Source organism: Danio rerio, chromosome 4 (assembly GCF_049306965.1).
Source record: "Danio rerio strain Tuebingen ecotype United States chromosome 4, GRCz12tu, whole genome shotgun sequence".
NCBI classification, from domain to species: domain Eukaryota; kingdom Metazoa; phylum Chordata; class Actinopteri; order Cypriniformes; family Danionidae; genus Danio; species Danio rerio.
In genome coordinates, this window is record NC_133179.1 from 64691497 (window position 1) to 64714020 (window position 22524).

Consider the following 22524-nt stretch of genomic DNA (forward strand, 5'->3'; position numbering starts at 1 on the left):
GCCATTTCCAGGCTGGTTTCCAGCCAATTCCAGCCTGGTCTTAGCTGGTTAGGCTGGGAGATGACCAGCTAAAACCAGCTTGACCAGCCTTGCCAAGCTGGGAGTCCAGCCAAAACCAGCTATATCCAGCTTAAACCAGGCTGGTCAAGCTGGATTTGGCTGGTCATTTTCCAGCCTGACCAGCTAAGACCAGGCTGGAAATAGCTGGAAACCAGCCTGGAAATGGCCAAAACCCCTCTAAAACCAGCCTGGTCGACCAGCTAAAACCAGCCAACCAGCCTAAGCTGGTTTAAGCTGGATTTTTCAGCAGGGTTGAAAACAACATTAGCACTGATTATTTGACTGTGAACAATGTTGTACTTTGATAGTCATTTGCTGCTAATATGATTTTACTGTTTAGAGTTTGCAAATAATACTTTTATGAAATTATATTATTAAGGGCAAAGTCTGAATGTGCGAATATAAAACCAACTTTACCTCTATTTTTAAAGAAATGTTTTACCTGATTTCTTTTTGATGATTAAAAGAAACTGTTGAAGCAAGTGTTGAAGAGAAGTTATTTTGTTTCTGTTCATTGTTTTATTAATTTTAAACAGGACATTTTTATTGTTTTGTTCATTTTAAACAGGATAAAGTGTCCAAACGCAGAGAAAAACTCCTGCTGAAGCGACTGATCTCCACACTGTTATAAAGATGGCGTTTATTAAAGAGGAGAGTGAAGATGTGAAGATTGAAGAGACATTCACAGTCAAACAGGAAGATCTGCAGGAACAAACAGGTTGATTTTCATTCTCAAAGACCAACTCAGTCATTTGATCCTCATTCAGATATATTTTAATAATAAGAATACTAAATTAAATCCATCTTGCAGCCCTGAGTGTGCTGCCTAGTTCTCCTAAATGCACATAAGCATTCATTGAAAGACAGGAATGAGTTTCTTTCGTGTTCATGTGTTACTAGTCTCCTATTTTCTCTACCTTCTTAACGTTATTGCTTTTCTTGTTATTTTGCTGTTTGTAAAGCGTCCTTGGTGCTTTATAAAATAAACAAAAACAATAAATTAATAAAAGGTTTAACTGAGCTGACGATATTTGACCTACAGTATTCTCATAAAATACTTAACATTTTAGGCCTTAAAAAGTCTTAAATTAACTGAAATATTGTGCTGTATTGTGTCTTTTTTAAACAAGTCTTTATTTTTCTTTGTTCATGTTTTTCTACCCAATCTGGCCAAAACCCATTCAATCACCAACAATCCATCTCAATAAAACTTTAAACTTTTTATTCAAAAAGGTCTTTTTAACTCTATTTATCATAATAGTTTAATTATTTTCCTTACAATAACATTTGTTTAAACATGCTCCATGTATTTACTGCTGTGGATATCGACCTGGACAGATTGTTGTGCATAGATTTATTTTGTTATAGTTTTTAAAACTTTAAAAACATTCGTTCATTTTTTATTTTTAAAAAGAAAGTTTTTGTTACACAATATTATTTTTTTTTCAAAGAAAAATAAAACATTAAAAATATATAGTAATTATTATTGTATTATTAAATGTATTAATTATAAATTATAATATTATTTTGACGGGGAAAATAAAAATCTTTTCCATCTGGGCCATCTGAAAAGTTATTTAGCCTTTAGCCCTTTATGAGTCTAAAATTTCATTCATAATGGTCTTAAAAATGTCATAAAATGTCTTAAATTTAACTTTGTAAAACCTGCAGAAACCCTGGTTTACAGTATGTCAAAAAATGTGGATGCCCCCAATATTAAATATGCTGAATGAAATGGACACTAAAATAATTAATTGTTATAAAACATTTTAGTCTCAGAATATAGATCATATTCTTCATGCACCAACAGGCAGCGCCATTGGAATCTTTTTGCTTGAGATTTTTTTAAAGAATTAATTTTTAGATCCTAAATATCAGTGTTATGCTGCTGAGGCATGGGGCATTATAAAACCGCCAACATTTTCTGCTGCACCGTTCCTACAGTATATGTAAGGTTTTTTTGTTTTGTTTTGTTTTAAGTTTTTTAGGACAACAGTATCTCCTGGGCCCGGTTTTTCAAAAGTAATCCACTAGGATTTTGGATAAGGGATTGGATCAAATCTTGAAAATGGGTTTTTCAAAAGAAAAAACGGATTACCTAATCGGATTAGATCACGTAATCCAATCTTGGTTTTGATCCGGATCAAACCCTTAGTTTGGGTTTTTCAGACCTTTTTTGTAGGATCTGGATCACAATGATCCAAAAAACCTGGATTAAACTGATCCCATCAGAAGGGTGGATTTAGCGTGGATTTCATGCCTAAAATGTAATGAAAACTTAAAAAATTTATTAAATAATACTATTTTTGTATCATGCAGTATAGATATACTATTTATTCATAAGGTTTTAATTTTATTTGTTCATCTGTCAGGCTATAGTGATTATTGGCTTTAACGTATTTAGCCTTTCTGTATAGGCCTCCAGCAAAGTAGAAAGAGTTTGGCCTCATAAAATAATCCCCCAAACAGCTGTGAAAATTTACCAAAAACAATCAATTTTATTCTGTCTCTAATTGATATATATATATATATATATATATATATATATATATATATATATATATATTCATCACAATGGAAAATATTTTTCTTATTAGAATATTTATTAGTGATGATAGCAATGATTACAGGATAAACAAAAAATGGCAATGACTGATTTTTGAAATCTCTTTCAACAATTGCAAAAAGAGACTGAAAGAGCAGACGCACAGCTTTATCTGGCAGAGGAACAACTGACTCTGACCAAGCTGCAGCAAACCAAGGCCAGACTTGAGATCCGCCTCCTAAAGGCTACGCTCAGACAAGCTGCTCTCTCCACATCAGATAAGGAAGTCTGAACTTATTGTGGAGTTTTTGACATTAAGTTTTTTTTTTATTTAAATCTATATTTAAAACTTATTATAAATATCCTCAATGTACAGTATTTGTGTTGTAGGTCTCAGATGAGCGGACTGCTGGAAGAGAATGGGGTGGGGTTTTTATTGTTTTTATTATTTATTATTATTATTGATTTAATATTTCTTAAATTTTCTTAGTTTTCATTAAAACAAAAATTAAAGTTATATTGGCCCCTTGCTGGCTATTCTACTTGTCACTCTACATATCTATAGTTCTACATTGTGATTTCCTCTCCTGTTTGAGCACTGGTAATCCAGATTTAGTGATCCTGAAAAGTTCCTATCCGGATCAGAATGATCCAATCCGATGTTGCTTTGAAAAACTGGCTCAAAAAGTATGCTGGATTACCTGATCACGGATCGCAAAAACAGAATTACTAAATCTGGATCAATTTGATCCGGATTAAACCTTTTGAAAAACCGGGCCCTGCAGACCGAAGAACAAAGATGCTGTTTTAAATCGTAAAGAAATCTGTGATTCATTAGAATGATTTAGCCTGACATGTTTACTGCTCAAAAATATTTTAAAAGTGTCTCAGAAGAAAATATATTTTAGGTTATTATACTGTCAGTATCCTATACTGGACCATGCCTAATGCTGCTTGATGTTGCAAAGTCATATTTTCTCATTTTATTATTTTTATTTGTATGTATAGTCATGAACACACCTGTTTGTAGAGCAAGTAGTGAGACTGTTTTCTGCAGTTTATTATTCCTGGTCATTTCTCTAATAGGCAACTGAAGTTCTAAAACAATAAAGATCAGGGGGCTATTTCAATAAAGTGGTTTAGAAAAGCGGGGATTAAAGTCAAAAGCCTGACTTGAATGAGCTGAACTAAACGTCCACGCTTAAAGGGGTAGTCCACTACGATTTCATATTTTAAACTTTAGTTGATGTGTAATGTAGCTGTGTGAACATAAAAAATGTCTCTGAGTGTAAAAAGTTCTAAGTTCAATGGAAAGGGAGACCTTGGTTTTTACAGAGTTAGCTTAGCAAAGACTACAATGAACGAATTTTGGGGACTACAAAAAAATACTTCCGCCCCCTGTGACGTCACAAGTTTGTTTACTGCGCACCCCACATTGTGCATGCAGGTAAGGGCCGTGGCCAGAAGCAATGTAACGTTATAGCAGAGATGAAGCTAAAAATGCGTCTAAACACGGCTGTTTCCACAGAGCTTCGTCTGTTTCTGTATTTGGGCTACCAAAGGACACGACACAAAGACAGAAGTGCCTTCAGTTCAATATTAATTATCTTCCAGAGAATTATAAAATACTCAGCAAGCATAATTTGACAAAACAGCTCCAGAATCTCTCCCAGTTCAGTGCTGGATTCGGCTAAAATCTCCTCAAAGCAGAAGTTGTAAGCTACAAGTAAGTGTTTTTATTTGTTAAAATTGATCATGACATGTACAGTGTCTAGCGTTAACTGTATGCTGTAGCAATAATGTAAACAATGCAAAATGCTGCTTTGCGGGCAAACGATTTAGCTACAAATTCATATCTATCAGCCAAACTGCTGTAACACACACTCACAACCAGCACGTTCGTGTCTCTTATGTGTGTGCGCACGGGACTGCACTGATTGTCTTCAGGCAGCGTTTCCATGTGTTTCACATCTCAGATAATAAAGTTGCAAAAGATATGTGGATGATTTATATTACTTACACCGGCATATTCCGGATACTCATGAAAGACATCGTGTAACGCATGGAGTTAAAAAAAAATACAGATTAGCTTACCTGACTAGTGGTCGCAGCAGAATAATAAATCAAGGCTCAACAGGTAGCATCTCACATCTTGTGCTTTATTCTTCTGTCACGATATATTACAGAAAATAACTTAATCCGAGCATCAGAGAAAAAGAAAGTCCCGCGCACATGCGCTTGCTAAAGAAAGTTCACACATTCACACACACATAAACGCACACACAGACGCTGTTAAAGGAGCTGCACCCCATTTTCACTCCTTAGTTACAGACACTTGTCAGATGTTATTTTAGAGAGCGGGCGCGAGGTTGACTGCATGTTTACACAGCAGAAAAGCGCGTGGTTTTATGGGCGTGAAGTGGAGCCGATCCGTCAATAGCAGCACATTATAACGATGACCAATCAGAGTCACTTGAGGGCGGGCCTTTTAGAGGAACTAGGAAATATGACAGTCATTTTCATGTTAGCTGAGTAGCTGTGTATAATCAAAGTGAGATCTATGAAAAAATTATGCGATTTCCTTCAAGTGAAACATAAGCACACATTGCTTTGTATCTTATAAACACAACCAAGCCTTAAAATTACATTCTGGACCACCCCTTTAATATTTATTATTACAATAACATTTTAATCCAGACTGGAAATGTGGGTGCCTGTGTGTTTTGAGGGAGCCTAATAAATAATGAACATAACAAAAACTGCATGCTGATGCACAGTTAATGTTGATTAATAAAATAAAGATAAATAAAATAAAAGCAATGTGTCAGAGACCCTAAAAAAATGTTTAACTCAACAATGAAACATCAAACGTTGCTAAAAGATTTTACATTGTCAATCAAATGAACTTAAACAATTAAAAAATGCAACAAATATTTGTTTCTGTCCGAACTACAAAACTAAATGTAAAAAAAAAGTTGCTTAAGTTGCACACTAGATTGGTCATGTATAAATATTATTATAACCATATTGTACAAATATTATTGTCACTATAAGCCTACATCATGCTGATGATTAAAAACACAATGTCATGATATCTCATGCGCTTGTCTTCTGACCGAGTGCATCTTAAAATACATGAATAACACTCCTCAGAGCTTTAGAAGCAGACATTCTTTTTTAATTTGTAAAATAAAGACTTGCAGGTTAAGGAAACAGCATAGGAGGAAGTTGCCGCGGGCCAGGGTGGAGATTAAAAGTAAAAAAAAGTATATTTATATGGACAGAGAGGTAACTAAATAGAATAGACAGGAATATATTGATTTGTGCCCCGCTGCATGCTGCAGAGCGCAGATGCAAATGGCAAATGCCTGCTCTCCGCTTCTGCTCTCCCTCGGACTCGCGCATAAGGTGCGACTCTCGACTATTCTGACAAATACACACCTACGTTACACATAGCACAACATGGAAGTTTGTGATTGGGTCAGCCCAACGTCAATAAAGAAAAGAACCAATGGGCTGCAGATTATGTCACAAGGCCACTCTGTCCGGAAAAGAAACATCTTACTTTCAGAGCGTGACAGCTCAAAGGATTGTCAATCGCTTAGGCAGAAAAACACGATAGTCTGCCAAGTTTTTTGCCGATCAGATCATAAGAAGATGAGCCCAGATGATCATCTGTTTTTTGGCCGCGAGGGCCGGTGTCCCTAGTTCCAGAATCTGTTGCTCTCAGCAGTCACACTTTTTAAAAATAATTTATTTATTTACTTGACCACAGCCTTCTTATTCATTATTTTACCGCAGCTCTGCTCTTTTTATCTATTTTCTTGTAGCCTCGTGAGCAGGATGCAGCCTGCAGGTTAATGATGATATAACTAGATAAGTCGCCATTCAACGTACAGCTGTTGTGGTTAGTACGTTAGATTATGACGCGGCTAACCTGGGTTCAGTCCTTGTGGACCGTTTGGTTAAATTTTTTTTTTTTCATTTTTATTGTTAAGACATGATACTGTTTGGGTTGTTGAACATTTGAAGTTCTAAAAGAGCTGTTTTCTCCAAAAAAAAAAAAAACGTGATAGTGTAATTAGAAACTGAATTGGAAATAACCTTATTTTAATATAGTCAGTGGTAAACTGATGTAAGCCGGTCTGAGGCTTGAAACTCCAGGGCTGAAAAAGAGTCCCAGTTCGGCCCTGGCCCGGCCCAAAACGTACGTCGACCCAGCGGGAAACTGCCCCTTGCCACAACAGGAAAAAAAACTGTGTTAATTTCTTTTTTTTTTTTAACGCATTTTCAAATTAATCGCATGCGTTAACGCGTTAATTTTGACAGCGCTAGCTTAAATGTGTATGTGTGTAATGGACACCAGGAGGTTGATATGACAAGATCAATCTAAATATGATCTGCTATGTCTTTACATTTAATTTGCATTAAAATTAAGGTTTGTGTAGCCAATGTTTTAGAGCCTTTTCACTTCAGCTTTTGATGAGAATTTTAATGATTTACTAAAAACTGAACTTTTTTTTATTTCAGACCTAATTAAAGACTACGATGAGAATAAAGAGGAGGAACATCATGTCAATATTGAAGACAAAACTCATTTAGAGACTAATGGTTTTTTAAAAGTGAGAGGTAAGAGTTGTTTTACCTGCACTCACTGTGAAAAGAGTTTGGTAAGCAAATGCAAACTGAAGATTCACATGAGGATCCACACTGGAGAGAAACCATTCACATGCACTCAGTGTGGGAAGAGTTTTAGCCAATTATCGCACCTTAATCAACATATGATGATCCACACTGGAGAGAAACCGTTCACATGCATTCAGTGTGGGAAGAGTTTCAACAAATCATCATCGCTTTACAGACACATGAGGATCCACACTGGAGAAAAACCATTCACATGCACTCAGTGTGAGAAGAGTTTTATCCAATCATCATCCCTTAATGAACACATGATGAGCCACACTGGAAGGAAACCATTCATATGCACACTGTGTGGGAAGAGTTTCAGCCAATCAGCATACCTTATTAAACACATGAAGATCCACACTGGAGAGAAACCATTCACATGCCCTCAGTGTGGGAAGAGTTTCATGAAGTTATCACACCTTAATGAACACATGAGGATCAACACTGGTGAGAAACCATTCACATGCCCTCAGTGTGGGAAGAGTTTCAGCTGCTCATCATACCTTAATAAACACATGAGGATCCACACTGGAGAGAAATTATTCACATGCTCTCAGTGCGGGAAGAGTTTCAGCCAATCATCATCCCTTATTAAACACATGAGGATCCATACTGGAGAGAAACCATTTACATGCCCTAAGTGTGGGAAGAGTTTCAACCAATCATCATCCCTTAATAAACACATGAAGATTCACACTGGTGTGAGAGAGTATATGTGCTTGGAGTGTGAGAAGACTTTTATTACAGCTGGAGATTTGAAAAGGCACCAGAGGATTCACACTGGAGAAAAAAACGTACAAGTGTTCACACTGCAGTAAGAGGTTTACTCACTCACGAACCCTGAAAACACATGAGAGGATTCACACTGGAGAGTAAATGTAGTCATGATCAGTGTGTACAGAGTTTCACTCATCCGGGGCAGCTTAAGAAACACATGGGATGGTTTTCGGTATGTCGTCAACAAGTGTAGCAGCATAGAAAAAGTGCTACCATACACACTGGTATTAATCATCCTTTTTACATCATATATGATAACCTAAACCATATTTAAATAACAAGGGGGGGAAGAATCCTGAAAAAAAAAAAAAGAGAAATCAACAGATTAAAAATCAGAGACAGACAGGATAGCTGATAGCCTGTCAGCTTGCATTGCAGCAATACATTCAGACATCAAAGTTTTCCAGATGGATATTAAATCTGACTTAACCGCCTTCCAAGATTCTCTCACAAAAGAAGTGAAAATGGAACTAAGTAACTTTAAACAAGAAGTAAATCAAAAACTGGATGGCCTTTTTATGGACCTAAACACAACGGCAGAAAAGGTCAACAAAGTGGAGCAGCGAGTTGGGAGAATTGGAGAACGTTGCTCAGATGAAAGAAATGCTCGATCAGTCTATCCAAAGAGAAAAAGAGAACATGCTCTAGAAACATGCTCTTGTAGAAATAACATTAGAATTTTTGGAATCCCGGAAGGAAGCGAAGTAAATAATATCCAAGACTTGGTGAAAACGATTATCAAAACGGAGCTGTTACTGAAGATTTTATTCTCTCTGTGTGAAGTATTTTCTGAGTGTAAAGCAGTTAATTTTCTCTTCTCAAAATGTATGCAGCAAACATGCCAGCCTGTGTTAAAAATACAGTGATATGTCTGTGTAAGAAGAGTATGCCAGCACAGGAGCAACACTAGGAGAAGGCTGAGTGACTGATTGTGTAGAATAACTGAATATGTAAAGCACTGATTATATATGTTAAATACTTGTGTGAAGCTATATGTGTCAGAAGTTAGAATGAGTAACATGTTATCAAGTGATTATGCTATTATGACAATGTATGTAAACACTTAGTTCCTTTTGCATAAGTTGTATCTATGGAGAGAGAACTTTGGTTTCAAAACAGTTGCTGACATGACATAGATCTGTGACATCTCGCTGACCATAGCAAGCTGGCTAAGAGCCAAGAATAGCAGGACCACTTAGAGTAAAAAATCTATCCTAAAATAATTAAAAGTTAAAACAAGACTGCACATCCAGTTTAAATTATTTAATATAATTGCTTAAAATTTTGTTAAAAGCTATGACACTTTTTAGAGGCCTACTCATTCATGTGTCTTCTGTTTCTTAACAGCTGTTAAAACTACAAGGTTTTAAGGTCATCTCTGACTTTGTAATTATATCTTTTATCTGACAACTACACAGTATTTACTACATAGTGTTACTCATGGTCATTTCTTGTTGTGTCCTTTGTTTTCTTTGTCTTGTATTTTTTTGTTTTGTGTGTGTCTCTTAAGTATGGCAAATACACCCTCTTACTGGACTTTAAAACGCAAATCTAGAGAAAGGGTAAAACAACAACTGAAGTCAGTTCAGTGTGCTTCTGATAATTCCTTTAATGCTGAGAGTCTACCAATTTACAATTCCGAACATCTAGATGAGGAATTCCCAGACTATGAATCATCTTTGCCTAGGAGCTAGATTTTTCACAGTCTGAAAACAGCAGCTCTAACGAGGAAGAGGAAGCTTATCTACAAAGCAAACTTGCAACATGGGCACTCAAAGAAAACATAACACAGTGCAATTAATAATTTATTAGAAATACTGAAGGAGCATCATCCATCATTGCCATCTGATGCAAGGACTCTTCTAAGGACCTCTCAGTCAGAGTCAGTGGTGGTCCAGGAAAAGGCTGGTGGGACATACCATTATTTTGGTATCCTGAATTCAATGAAGAACACTTTGGAGGCAAACAAATGTGGATTGGCTTATGCTTAGAGCTCCCAGCAAATGTGGATGGGTTGCCAGTATTTAAAAGTTCATCCACCCAATTCTGGCCCATTCTTGGAGTCATCAAAAACCTCCCTCCGCATCACCCATTTGTAATTGGGCTTTTCTTTGGCACTAGCAAGCCAGCAAGCCTTCCCGAATACCTGGAAGATTTTGTGGCTGAAACTTCATTGTTGGAGAAAGGCTTTTCATTTCAGGGAATATCAATGAGGCTCAAACTGTGCTCAATGGTCTGTGATGCTCCTGCCCGAGCTTTTTTGAAAAATATAAAAGGGCACACAGGCTACTCGGGGTGTGAGAAATGTACGCAGGAAGGCGAATATTTGAGCAATAGGGTGATATTCCCTGAAATGAATGCCCCCCTTCGCACTGATGAAGATTTCCTGGAAATGACAGATGAAGAACATTTAGGATATTCTCCCGATTAGGTTTGACCTAGCAGAACTGTTGCTATGACAACAACTTTCGGATCAGCTTTGAAGAACGAAACGATCCTGGATCGTGTCAAAGCGTCAACATCCAAATCCAGCTAATTGAGTAATCCACGTACGAAGAACGGACCCCAGACGCTCTCTCAATCACAACACACACAGCACACACACATTCAGCACGTCTGTGGACACATCTGCACATTCAGCCACAGTTACACACTCCACTCACACACACACACACACACACATCTCTGTGTGTATTCTAGTTCAGTTCAGTTATGGTGTCACTGTACATGGAGTCAGTTTACAGCTAAAGTTCTCTACAGTTGTATAGCCACGGGTTTTAATGTGTTTATTTTATTCTCTACAGATATATTTCCTATGGCTAAAGTTTGTCTATATTTTATTTCTTATTTCATTCAGTCATTTATTTCTCATTTATAATCTTGTTGTCTTTAAGGTCATGGCTGGTCGTATAAACATTTCACTGGATATTGTCGTGTGTATGAGTTTGTATTTGATAAAGAAAACTGAATTCTAATGTAAAGTCAAATGAGATATTGAATAAAACAACATTTCAGCTGAAGTTAAAGTCTTATTTTCTCTTGATTCTTCATCTTTATTAACACTTGATGTGATTCTCCCTTGTATATTCACTGGGCTCAGCTAATTTTGTATCTAACAGTAATATTCTGTGCTAGTTTCAGCATCCTGATCATCTTGAGTTGCTTGTTATATCAGTTCCAGTACTGACTGATCTAATGTTGGTCTTATTGTAAAGTGTCCTATAGAATATATGAACTAACACAGAGATCTGTAAGTGCTGTATTCATATATAGACCCATAATGTTATTTATATTCTTATTTTATAGCTCCAATACTCATTTGTTTTCTTGAAACTTTCTCAAAATCCTCCTTCAACACACTCGAGTTCTGAGAATCTGCACAGATATCTTCAGCGGTTTGTTGTCTTGAAGACACGCCCACAATCAGGAGAATCTCATGAATATTCATGTAAGCACCGCTCTGTGGAGCCAATATTATTTCAGGATACACCTGTAGATCACACAGGTGTGTTTTAGTGAAGTGAAAGAGCTCAGATTGTGTTCCTGTTGCACAAGAGCGTCTGTACTTCTGCAGGTGAGTTTAACAATTCTACATTATGCTGATTTGTGGAGATGATGAAGGGTTTATATGTGTATAAGCGTGTTTATAAGCGTGATTTATAGCACTGTCTGCTCCTGAAGCTCAAAACCTCAAACCAAACACGGTGAAAGCACGTTATGTTAACAATATAGTGGGTTATTTTTATCTATTAAAAGTGTTTGTGCTCTTCTATATCAGGTTGACTTGATAATTTCACATCATTCAGCACAAAATAAACTTTAAACAGTCACGAAATCGAAAGTGAAAGCAGAGCTTCCGTAAACAGGAAGAATGCGGATGTATATATTTCAGCAGCGGCGGGTAAGACAGACGCTCCTGGCGGGAAACACTTTTCAAATTGTAGCTTTCTTAAAAGCAGGGTTTGACAATAAAGATAGCCCAGTATGCATATGTGATCTTAGAATCGAGAAGCAGCAGCAGGACTGATGAAAACAACTGTCTTCACGCGAGCAGAAGAAAGATCACTCGCGCGCACAGGTCATGTGATGCGAGCGGCTGTTTACAAAGCGTGCGCGCTCCCGTTTTCTTCCGCGAAGCGACCGTGCCTGAAAACTCACCTGGTGCGATCTGCTCTCTTTAAACTCGACTGGACAAAAGGTGATGCTTGTGAATCTGCAGACCTGCTGCTTTCAAGAGCTCCAGATTTAAAATAAATGTATTTTTGTGAGCAGCAGCGGCGCCGGTCACTGCTTTCTCTTTTCTTTCCCCATTCTTTAAACCGATTATTAACAGCTCTAATGTTAACGTGATCCTATTATCACACGGTATCCTTTTCACCAGCTTTCCTTTGCTGATTGCTATTTTTGGTAATATGGTTTAATTGTGTGTATATATATATAATAAGATTTTTTTTTAATAGGAGATTAACTCGCTGTTTGGTTAACTGCCCAGACAGCACACATACGTTGGGCCGACGTCGTGCCGATTTTCAAAATTCCATCGGTGCGATGTCGCTCAGGGAGCGTTTGCTAATTGGCAAAATGTCGCCGCGACGTCGGCAAATGATCGGAAACGCTGTCCGGCCGATGTTAGGACGACGCAACCGGAAATACCGGCCGCGCCGCGGAGGCGCTGTTCTCAGGCGTTTTGCTCATACTTATGGACCACTAGCTGCAGCAGCTGCTTATTTATAATAAACACGACACACCACTCTCAATAACAGTTGAAGATTTATTCATATTTTCACAAACATACAAATAGATTAACATACTTTTATCACACATAACCATGTTTTACCACGTTTAAAACAAAACCAACAAGTTGTACTATAACCATGGCTGAACTAATGTGCAACTAAGATTTTAAATACAAAGTCCATTGCAGCATTTATATTAAGACCATAGGAATATTTACAAGTACTTCAAAACATGTACACTAAGGGTGACTATAGTTTACTATAGTAAAAACACAAATAACTTGTGTAAGCACATGTTATAATGCTTATAATTTCTTAAATAGTGTTAAAGAAAATGCATGTTTCCAAGACTATAATTTTAAAATACAAGATAATTCCAGTCATGTGTTCAGTATCCAAAAGACTTTCTTCAGGAAGTTACAATAATAAAAGAGAACACAAACACAAAATAAATACCAAGCAAACAATATTTACAGTAGTAAATAAAATCATACAAATTAAAATAATTGTCTTATAAAATCTTATTAAAGTCTGTAATACAATTTTTTTTTATAAATGGCATTCAACAATTTGCAATCTCCTATGAACTAATAACACATCAATAATATAAAATAACAATACTTTCTCAGAGATAACCAGTTTTTTTAAGCAAACTAATGCACGACACAAAACAGATTTTGTCATTATATATATATATATATATATATATATATATATATATATATATATATATATATATATATATATATATATATATATTGTATATAAAAATATTTCAGTTAAACAGAAATTAAGGGATTATATATATATATATATATATATATATATATATATATATATATATATATATATATATATATATATATATATATACAATCCCTTAATTTCTGTTTAACGGAAATATTTTTTAACACATTTCTAATCACAATAGTTTTAATAACTCGTTTCTAATAACTGAGTAAATAATATTTGACTAGATATTCTTCAAGACACTTCTATACAGCTTAAAGTGACATTTAGAGGCTTAACTAGGCAGGTTAGGGTAATTAGGCAAGTTATTGTATATCGATGGTTTGTTCTGTAGACAGTCAAAAAAAATTTGCTTAAAGAGGCTGATAATATTGACCTTAAAATGTTTTTTTTTTTTTTTAATTCAAAACTAAAATATAAATAAAAGAAATAAGACTTTCTCCAGAAGAAAACATAACATTTTCTTGCTCTGACCTATATATATATATATATATAAAAACTGGTTGTAAATTGTGTACAATGTTCCAAGAAAACAGATAAAATTAAAAGATATAACCTGTCATTTAGTTTTGTTTTATCTTGTGGAATGTTGCTTACACATAAAAGGGGATAAATAGGTGGAATAAAAAGTGTGTTGCCATCCTCTAAATTGTTCTTGTATGTTGTCTTCAACTTTAGTCTTCACAAGTGAGGCTGGCCCAAACCGGGACTGCAGTAGCCAAATCTAATCCTTGTTGTGGGAACCCTTAAATAAAGCAAGAAACCAAAAGGAGAAAGATTAGCATTGCAGCAGTTCATATTACCACAAATATATATTATTTGTTTCATGACATATAACTGGAGTATGTGTTATGCAAGTGCCTAGCTAAAATAATTAATTTAATTTTACCTTAAAGAGTATGTCTGAGCCCTAATTTTCAGAAAAGCCATTTGAAAGTTAAATTCCTTATGAAATCATAATGAATGTTTTTTTTTTTGGTTTTTAGTATCATTGTGTTAGTATAAATCTGTATCTAAATATATGTCTAATCTTCAGATACCACATTACATGCAAATCAAACTAAGTTTCGTCAACTAAAATGTCACACTGTACACCACATTTAATATATAATAGCTAGGGCCAGGAGGAATCTGCAGATGTTTTTTTGCTATTTCTGCTGAAAATTTTGGTGGAGGTCTGCGGATTTCTGCGGAATTATTTTGGGAGTATCATAACTTAAACCTTAATATATGAAATAAAAAAAATAATATATTTAAGTTTTATTTAATGTTTAAAATGCAAATCCAATTAGATTCACTTTATTTGGTAAATAAAGCAAGTTTTTTATATAACATATCTAGTAAGACAGAAAATATTACTGTACAAACCTCATTGTACATAAATCAGACGAACATTTTAACATTAGTCAATAATATTACTGAAATTAATTTAAAAACTGAATAAATATAGATTTACACACATTTACTCAAGTAAATAAACAGAATTAATGATAGGCTAAACATCTGCGGAGTTCTGCAAAAATTCCGGGTGAGCCTAATCATAGCTTTATTTCTGCTACAAAAACAATTATATGTAGGCTATAGAGGAGGATATATAAAGAAATTATATATTCAACTCTCTAATTAAATGCACCTGATGCAGCTAATCGAGTCTTTTAGGCTTATTTGAAAACTTAAATGACGTGTTGGACCACAGTTGGACAACGCTCAGTGAGAATACTTTTTTGCACAAATTCTTTTTGTTTTAAAGAAACATGTCTGATTGCTAGCAATCATCAAAGAGCAAACTTTTTTGTTTTTCAAATAAATACTATGCTCTTAAAAATAAACTTTTTATACATCAAGAATACTATTTAAAATGTTTTATATTTAAAAAAACAGCTAGAGGACAGAATCAGTACATTGGAATACTATTTTTTCAGAAGGATCATGTGACACTATTAATTATATACACTGTATTAAATTCACAGTATTACTGCTTGACTGTATTAATTAAATAAAGCTGACACTATCAGAAGAGAATTTACCATACCAACCTAAAAGCTATGAAACAGTAGTGTATGTTTAAGATGTTACTTACTAGTCCTGTTCTACTTTGGAGAGGTTGTCTGAAAGGAGGATCCCTTCAACTCAGCAGAATTCTCAGCAGACCATCAGCGTACACCAATCTAAGAATAAAATAAGCAATTTGTTAAAAACCAAAAATATATATATTTTATATTTCCAGGTTTATAGGAAAGAAGAAAGCTAAAGCAGATTTAAAATGCAGGAAAAAAATAAAACCTATTGACAATTTAATGGCACAACATACCCCAAACTAAGCACGCTCAAATGGTTAATTTACATAAATGACAACGGCTGCACATTATACCAATATTAACTGTTAAGGATTCATTCATTCATTTTCTTTTGGGCTTAGTCCCTTTATTAATCTGGGGTCGCCACAGCGGAATGAAAGGCCAACTTATCCAGCATATGTTTTATGCAGCGGATGCCCTTCCAGCTGCAACCAATACACACTCATTCACACACACTTATACACTATGGTCAATTTTAGCATACCCAATTCACCTATTTCTTTGGACTTGGGAAAACCGGAGCACCCGGAGGAAACCCACGCCAACACGGGGAGAGCATGCAAACTTCACACAGAAACACCAACTGACCCAGCCGAAGCTCGAAGCAGCGACCTTCTTGCTGTGAGGCAAACGTGCTACCCTCTGCGCCACCGTGCTGCCCTGTTAGGGAATCAGATTAATATAAATGAATTGACATGTTTATTTAGTGTCTGACACATTAAATGTTGCATTTTTAAATATTGTTTCATTTTAAGATTTATTTCAGAATTAACTATAGAACCTGGACATATCGTCACATTTTCATGCACAGAAGCATTTCCAAGAACATAGAAAAACAGAATAAAGGCCAACTGAAAAAATAAAAAATAAAAAAAACTCTGACTGAATGCCTTAAGTAACTGGCTAGGAATGGGCAGGTATAAGATTCTGAAGGTATAATCTTAGATAAAAATATCACAGTTTCACAGTATTGTGATTACTGCTCTGAAATGTGTTTTTTTTTTTATCTCTGTGTAAAAAACAGCTACTTTTTCCCCATTGAACATGATATGTTTTATTTTAAGAAACATTTAAAATATTTTGTAACAGTAAACATGCCAGGCTAAATAATAATTTAATAAAATAGTACAATCTTCATTAGACTCAAAAACACTGATTTCTTGTGAAGGCATAATAAGCTATTTGTTTTTCAGATGTTTGCTGAATCGTGAGCTGACCAGTAGCTTTTGATGTGGAGGGTCTTTTGCTGCTGTAAATAATGTTGGACTATTTTTTTAAGTCTTTGATAACGCGCTAAAAACCATATACAATGCATCCGGAAAGTATTGATAGCGCTTTACTTTTTCCACATTTTTAATGTTTCAGTCTTATTGCAAAATGTATTAAATTCATTAATTTCCTCAAAATTCTACACACAATCCCCATAATGTGTGTTGACCCGATTTTAGTTAATCATTTACAAGTCAATATTGCCTATACGGATTGTAATTTTAAAAAAAATTAACATGTAAAATTGCAGTGTTAATTGCAATGCCATCAAACATTTTAGACGCACCAGTGCAAAAAGCTAGTCTAGAGCACTTGGAATGCTGGTGTAGTTCTAGTTAAATTCAGTTCAGTTAAAGGTGTATATGCAGCCGGTCTCAAGTATAGGATTCAGTATTTAACTAATCTTAGAAACTAAACATTTACGAGTCTGTATTAGCCAGCTCATGTACTACAATGTAACATACTGTATATTGCCACCTTGATACTTAAGCTTTCTTTAAAATATTTTGTGTTCAACCGATTAATTAATTCTTTCATTTAATTTTTTTCAGTGCAATAGTATAGCTTACACTGGTGTATTTGTATGGACCCCCCAAAATAGCGGAGGCCACTTTCTGGCCAACCAAGTATAAACTTCTAGCCTAGCCACTGTGAACTACCTGTCTGTCCTGCTCCAGAACTCTTTGTCGGCTGCTTGTATGTCTGGATAGTCTTTTAACACTGACAAATACAGCCTCTGCACATCCTCACAACCAGGAGAACAGAATGACCTGAAAAATATAACCAACTGAAATCAGTTGAAATGTATATTGTCTTGTGATGATGACACAAAAATAAATTATTTTTCACAAAGGATGTGCTGTTACCTATGAAACGGTCTATAATGAATGATCTTTTGATCCTGTTTCCTTGATGTCATTCACTCAGAGATGGTTTGGACATTTGATTGTATCTAAACTGTAATGAATTTAAGTTACAAAAACATTGATAGCAGGACCATTGATCTTGTAACTCATACAAATTGTTAAGTATTGAACAAGTCTGCAACCAAACTAGTCAAGTTAATAATACTAATCTCAACTCAACTATGATTAGTTGTCTTGTTTCTGCTGCCCAGACGGTCTCTCCACCTGCTGATAAAAAAGGAAAAATTATGGTATTTTTACAACAATGAAACTGCAAACAACTTAACTATATGGGGGTAAGCAGTGAGCATCTTTTATTATAAGCAATTTCCTGAATACTTTGTCACTGGTATTACCTAAAAACCAAACGTCCCAAGTTTGGCTCATAGCTGTCCACACATCTGCCCAGTAGCTTGTGGTAATACTGAAGACACTGATCAGCTGGTCCAACTGAGTTTGGAGTTGAACTGCAATCAGGCATCCAATACTGCAAAGAAAGAGAAACTCACTTTGGGTTAACAAATAATGTAATCCCATCCACGCATTTCAAGTAATTGTGCAGTTAATTCTCTTATTGAATTTTCTGAGAGCTTATGAATATATTTTGTCTTCCCAAAATAGCATGTACTGAAACACAACATTATATAAATATAATTTAATAAGAGCGTGACGTGGTGGCACAATAGGTAGTGCTGTCGCCTTACAGCAAGGATGCTGACTCGAGCCTCGGCTGGATCAGCTGGCATTTCTGTGTGGAGTTTGCAAATTCTCCCTGCGTTTGCGTGGGTTTTCTCTGGGTGCTCCGGTTTTGCCTACAAGTCCAAAGACATGGGGTACAGGTGAATTGGGTAGGCTAAATTGTCTGTAGTGTATGAGTGAGAATAAGCGTATATGGTTGTTTCCCAGTGATTGGTTGCAGCTGTAAGGGCATCCACTGCGTAAAACATATGCTGGATAAGTTGACAGTTCATTCCGTTGTGGTTACCCCAGATTAATAAAGGGACTAAGCAGAAAAGAAAATGAATGAATGAATTTAATAAGAGTTAAACTGATCTGTTAACATGTCTGTCAGGAGCTGATCTACCTTATAATTAATTTTTTGCTTAATTCTTTTTAAAAGGGAAATCAATACCCACACATATACATATATATACACACATATATATATAAAATGTATATAAAAATATAATATATATAAAAAATGGTTCCAGTAGTAACGCTCCTTAAAGTTAAACTACATATTCACATTCCTCATCTGTCTACTGTTACATTATACTAATTACTGTTACAAACAGTGGCCGAGAGTGCGAAAGAGAGTAATAAAACACAGACAAAGAAGACAGCTTTGTCACTTTTTCTATGCTATTTGTGAGATTGTGTATGTTGTCAAACTGATGAAAATGTTTTCTCAATTTACTTTAACATTTTTATAACTTACAGCCGTTTTTAAATTTAAAAGTATTTTAAACATGGATGGACATCTAAATGCATATAGGGCACATCTCAAAACATTATTAAATTTTTCCAGATAAATCAATTTTGAATTAAAACGTATATTAATCTCTAGACTTGCATCTCCCTGATCTTTTTAAAAGAACGGCCCCTCGTTTGCTCATCACTGTTTGACAAGTGTCTGGCAGTCCGTCAAAAATATACTTACATATAAAGATGTTCATCAGCTACACGGCACTTAGGTTAAACTTTGACCTCCTTTTCAGTTGATGTGAAAAACAAAACCAAAAGAAAGACAAAACAAAACGACATATCATGCCTGTACAAATCAAAATTTATTCATTTAGGGCTTAAATTGACTTGTTTGAGGATGAGTTAAGGTGTAAGGGATGGGTGAACGGTGTAAATATACATGTAATTCATAGCTATGATGTAAAGCTGAATTTTCAGCATCATTACTCAAGTCTTCAGCGTCACTTGATCTTTCAGAAATCTTTTTTAAAGATGTTGATTTAGTGCTTGAGGTTGAACTAATATAATGGTGATTATCAAATGGTGCTGATTTGCTGCTCAAGAAACATTTCTGATTGCTATCAATGCTAAAAACAGATGTGATGACAAATAATTTAGTGTAAACTTTTTTCTAAGATTTAATAAATCAATTAATCATAAAAAAATTAAACAAAATGAAAATAACAAATATTACTTCATTAGCAGCAAATCTGCATATTTATTAAGTTCTGAAGAATCATGTGATGTGAAATTTAACACCACTCACATGTTTCAATGTCAAAACTTTCTTAAAATAACTGCAATAAAGACAAGTAACAGATGCATAATATATAGACATGTAACATGTGCATAATGATGTGCAATGGAAATTCATATGAGTTAATCCTCTGCTTAAAGTTACCTGTCTTTTCTGCATCTCTGTGATTAGCTCCCTTCAGAAATTTAGGAATGTTGTGTTATGTTTTCTGTAGCAGGGGGTTATTCTCTCACTCCTGAAACCACAGAACACTTTTTTACTTAACATTTGTTTAAGATAACGTTACTATGAAATATCAAAACACGATTGAACTTTTGATTCACGGTCCTTTACAGTACAATGCGTATTAGACTAACGTTACGTATGGAGTGCATTAAATAAAACATTGACAAAACCTCTCATCTACACATAAAGAATAAATAAAAGCCTAAACTTTAACAAACAAGTTTAACAAGAGCTTACATTAAGTAAGTTAACGTAACGTTAATATTACCCCGACGCTAACGTTACCAGTGCTAATATGCTAACGGACTTTTACGAAGACTTACCACTCTTATATAACATAATATTCAACTGAATATTCATCAATTGCCAATAATAAAAGTGTGAGGAACAGTTTTATGTAGTATTTGCTTTGTTTTAGGGACTAAACTTACCTGAAAACTGTCAAAACGGCAGCTTGAGAGAAGTCGTGTTGTGTCTTTCAGGTGGTGTCGTGTCGTGTTGTAGCTTCGTTTCCCATAGCAACATCCCCTCCGCTCCAGTGTTGGAATGAGACGCGCGCGCGCACATCAAAGTCATGCAGTATTACATTTATAAACATGATCACTTCATAGACTATTTAAATAATAACCTTGTATTTTATATATTGAATTTAAAATGTATTTAGTAGTTTTATATACGCTATTATCTTTAAGACGAGCTTTATAGCCTACTAATCTGTTACAAAACAAACACTTATTTGTGCATCAGATTCACTGTCAAAAATAAATAACCAATAAATATAAATGCAAGTATATATAAAACAAAGATGTCACTCTGTAAAAAGGTGTTTATTTTAATTAAACAGCCGAACATGCAGAACATACTTGATTTTTACACTGGGAAAAATGTATTAGAAAAAGCCACAATAAAAAAAAGCAAACAGCAGTTAACACCAGAAAAAAACAACGTTTTCATTATTTAAGCATAACAACAAAACTTTTTATATTTTAATGAATTGAAATCATGTGTTGTAGGCATTTTGGTCAGTTTTACTGCATTAATGTAGACTATTTAAAGCTGGACCGACCGACGCAGTTCACATGATGCATGTCGCGTTTGTCTAATTTATTATGCACGCAAAAACTTACTTGTAAACCAAATATGTTGCCGGATTCCTTCATGGGCATGAGAGATAAAGTGCTTATGAAGTGCTTCGTCGGCCTCTGGTCGTTAACCGATGCAGAGCCGACGTTTGTTGAGCTGGAACAATAGAACACACGACCGAACGATCATGCGTATGTTTGGCCGACCATATACCGATGTTAGAATTAAAGGGGCCGACGTGTTGACCTTCGGCCGACGTCGGCCCAACGTATGTGTGCTGTCTGGGTGGTGATCAGGAACCTTTAGCCAGAAAAGTTTTTTTTTTAAACAAAAAGAGGATGTATACAGCTATATTCAGCTTGTTTTGACACATTAATTAAAAAAAAATTGTGGCTAAGAAATACAGCCCCTTTACAGCCCTGGAGTTTCAAGGCTTAGACCGGCCCACCTCAGTTCACGACTGACTATATTAAAATCAGGTCATTTCCAGTTCAGTTTCTAATGACACGATCACGTCTTATTCAAGCACACAGCTGCTTTTAAGATTAAAGGGTAGCTGAATCTCCAACACTATTCTTTACAACAGCACAACGTCCTTTCCTGCAATATCTGAATATATATTCTGTGCTAAATTCTTTATAGATATCCAGTCCTTTATAACGGAGCTCACACGAAAAATAAAATATGTACACCTATATTAGTAACCCAAACAGTATTACATGTCTTAGCACTAAAAATGAAAATAAATGACTCGGGTGAGGTTTGAACTCCGGTCAGCGGCGTCATAATGAAACGTGCTGACCACAATGGCTTTAGCATTTACTCTCCTTTTTAGATTTCTGATCAAGGTATGTCAGATTTATTTCAGTTTTTCTCCTTTGGTTTGTGCTAACTGATCCTGAATCTGTGAACTCTTTTCCACCGATTTAAAGGTTTTAATCATTCCCTGATTTCAATAAAGAGTTACTGTAAAGATCTATTAAGATGACTAAGTTATCTGTATTTAATTTAAACATTCCCTTTTATAATGATTTGTGCATAACTATGTATTCCCTAATGCAGTGGTTCTCAAACTGTTTTCATCAAGTACCACCTCAGAAAAAAATTGTCTCTCCAAGTGCCACCAAAATGAGCAGTATTGAAATACAGTAGCGTAGTAGGCCCAATAAAGCAGCTACAACTCTGCACA

General features: G+C 35.2%; 3 protein-coding genes and 1 long non-coding RNA gene across 15 annotated transcripts in view; 3 read left to right on the plus strand and 1 right to left on the minus strand.

The window, feature by feature from the left end:
- Positions 1-622: 622 nt before the first annotated feature.
- The window catches only part of LOC137487288 (uncharacterized), a 371338-nt gene continuing 349436 nt past the window's right edge, over positions 623-22524 (plus strand). The window contains exon 1 of the mRNA XM_073948710.1: positions 623-778. Within this exon, the coding sequence (XP_073804811.1) occupies positions 694-778 (85 nt within the window). The 5' untranslated portion in view covers positions 623-693. The remainder of the gene's footprint in view (positions 779-22524) is intronic.
- LOC137491230 (uncharacterized) lies at positions 4134-11088 on the plus strand. The gene is made up of 2 exons (XM_073948947.1): positions 4134-4331; positions 7136-11088. Exon 2 carries the CDS (start codon positions 7303-7305, stop codon positions 8107-8109), a length of 807 nt encoding a protein of 268 aa, XP_073805048.1. The 5' UTR covers positions 4134-4331; positions 7136-7302; the 3' UTR covers positions 8110-11088.
- LOC110439559 (protein NLRC3-like) overlaps positions 11570-22524 on the plus strand; it is a 30944-nt gene continuing 19989 nt past the window's right edge. For both annotated transcript variants that reach the window (XM_073948269.1, XM_073948268.1), the window contains exon 1: positions 11570-11642. The gene's annotated coding sequence lies outside the window, so the exon portion shown is untranslated. The remainder of the gene's footprint in view (positions 11643-22524) is intronic.
- LOC101885806 (uncharacterized) lies at positions 14110-20767 on the minus strand. 11 transcript variants are annotated; one of them, XR_012402687.1, is made up of 11 exons: positions 20684-20767; positions 20172-20262; positions 19467-19516; positions 18511-18618; positions 18163-18293; positions 17988-18031; positions 17768-17858; positions 17561-17671; positions 16221-16292; positions 15635-15722; positions 14110-14299 (listed from the first exon to the last, which is right to left on the minus strand). It is a non-coding gene; the product is annotated as an uncharacterized lncRNA (long non-coding RNA). The 11 variants fall into 11 exon arrangements; XR_011011035.2 differs by having other exon boundaries at positions 17988-18034; XR_012402684.1 differs by having other exon boundaries at positions 16126-16292; positions 17988-18034.

What these genes read in the sequence shown, in the direction of transcription:
- LOC137491230 (XM_073948947.1), top strand. Translation starts at nt 7,303, where the DNA reads ATGAGGATCCACACTGGAGAGAAACCATTCACATGCACTCAGTGTGGG.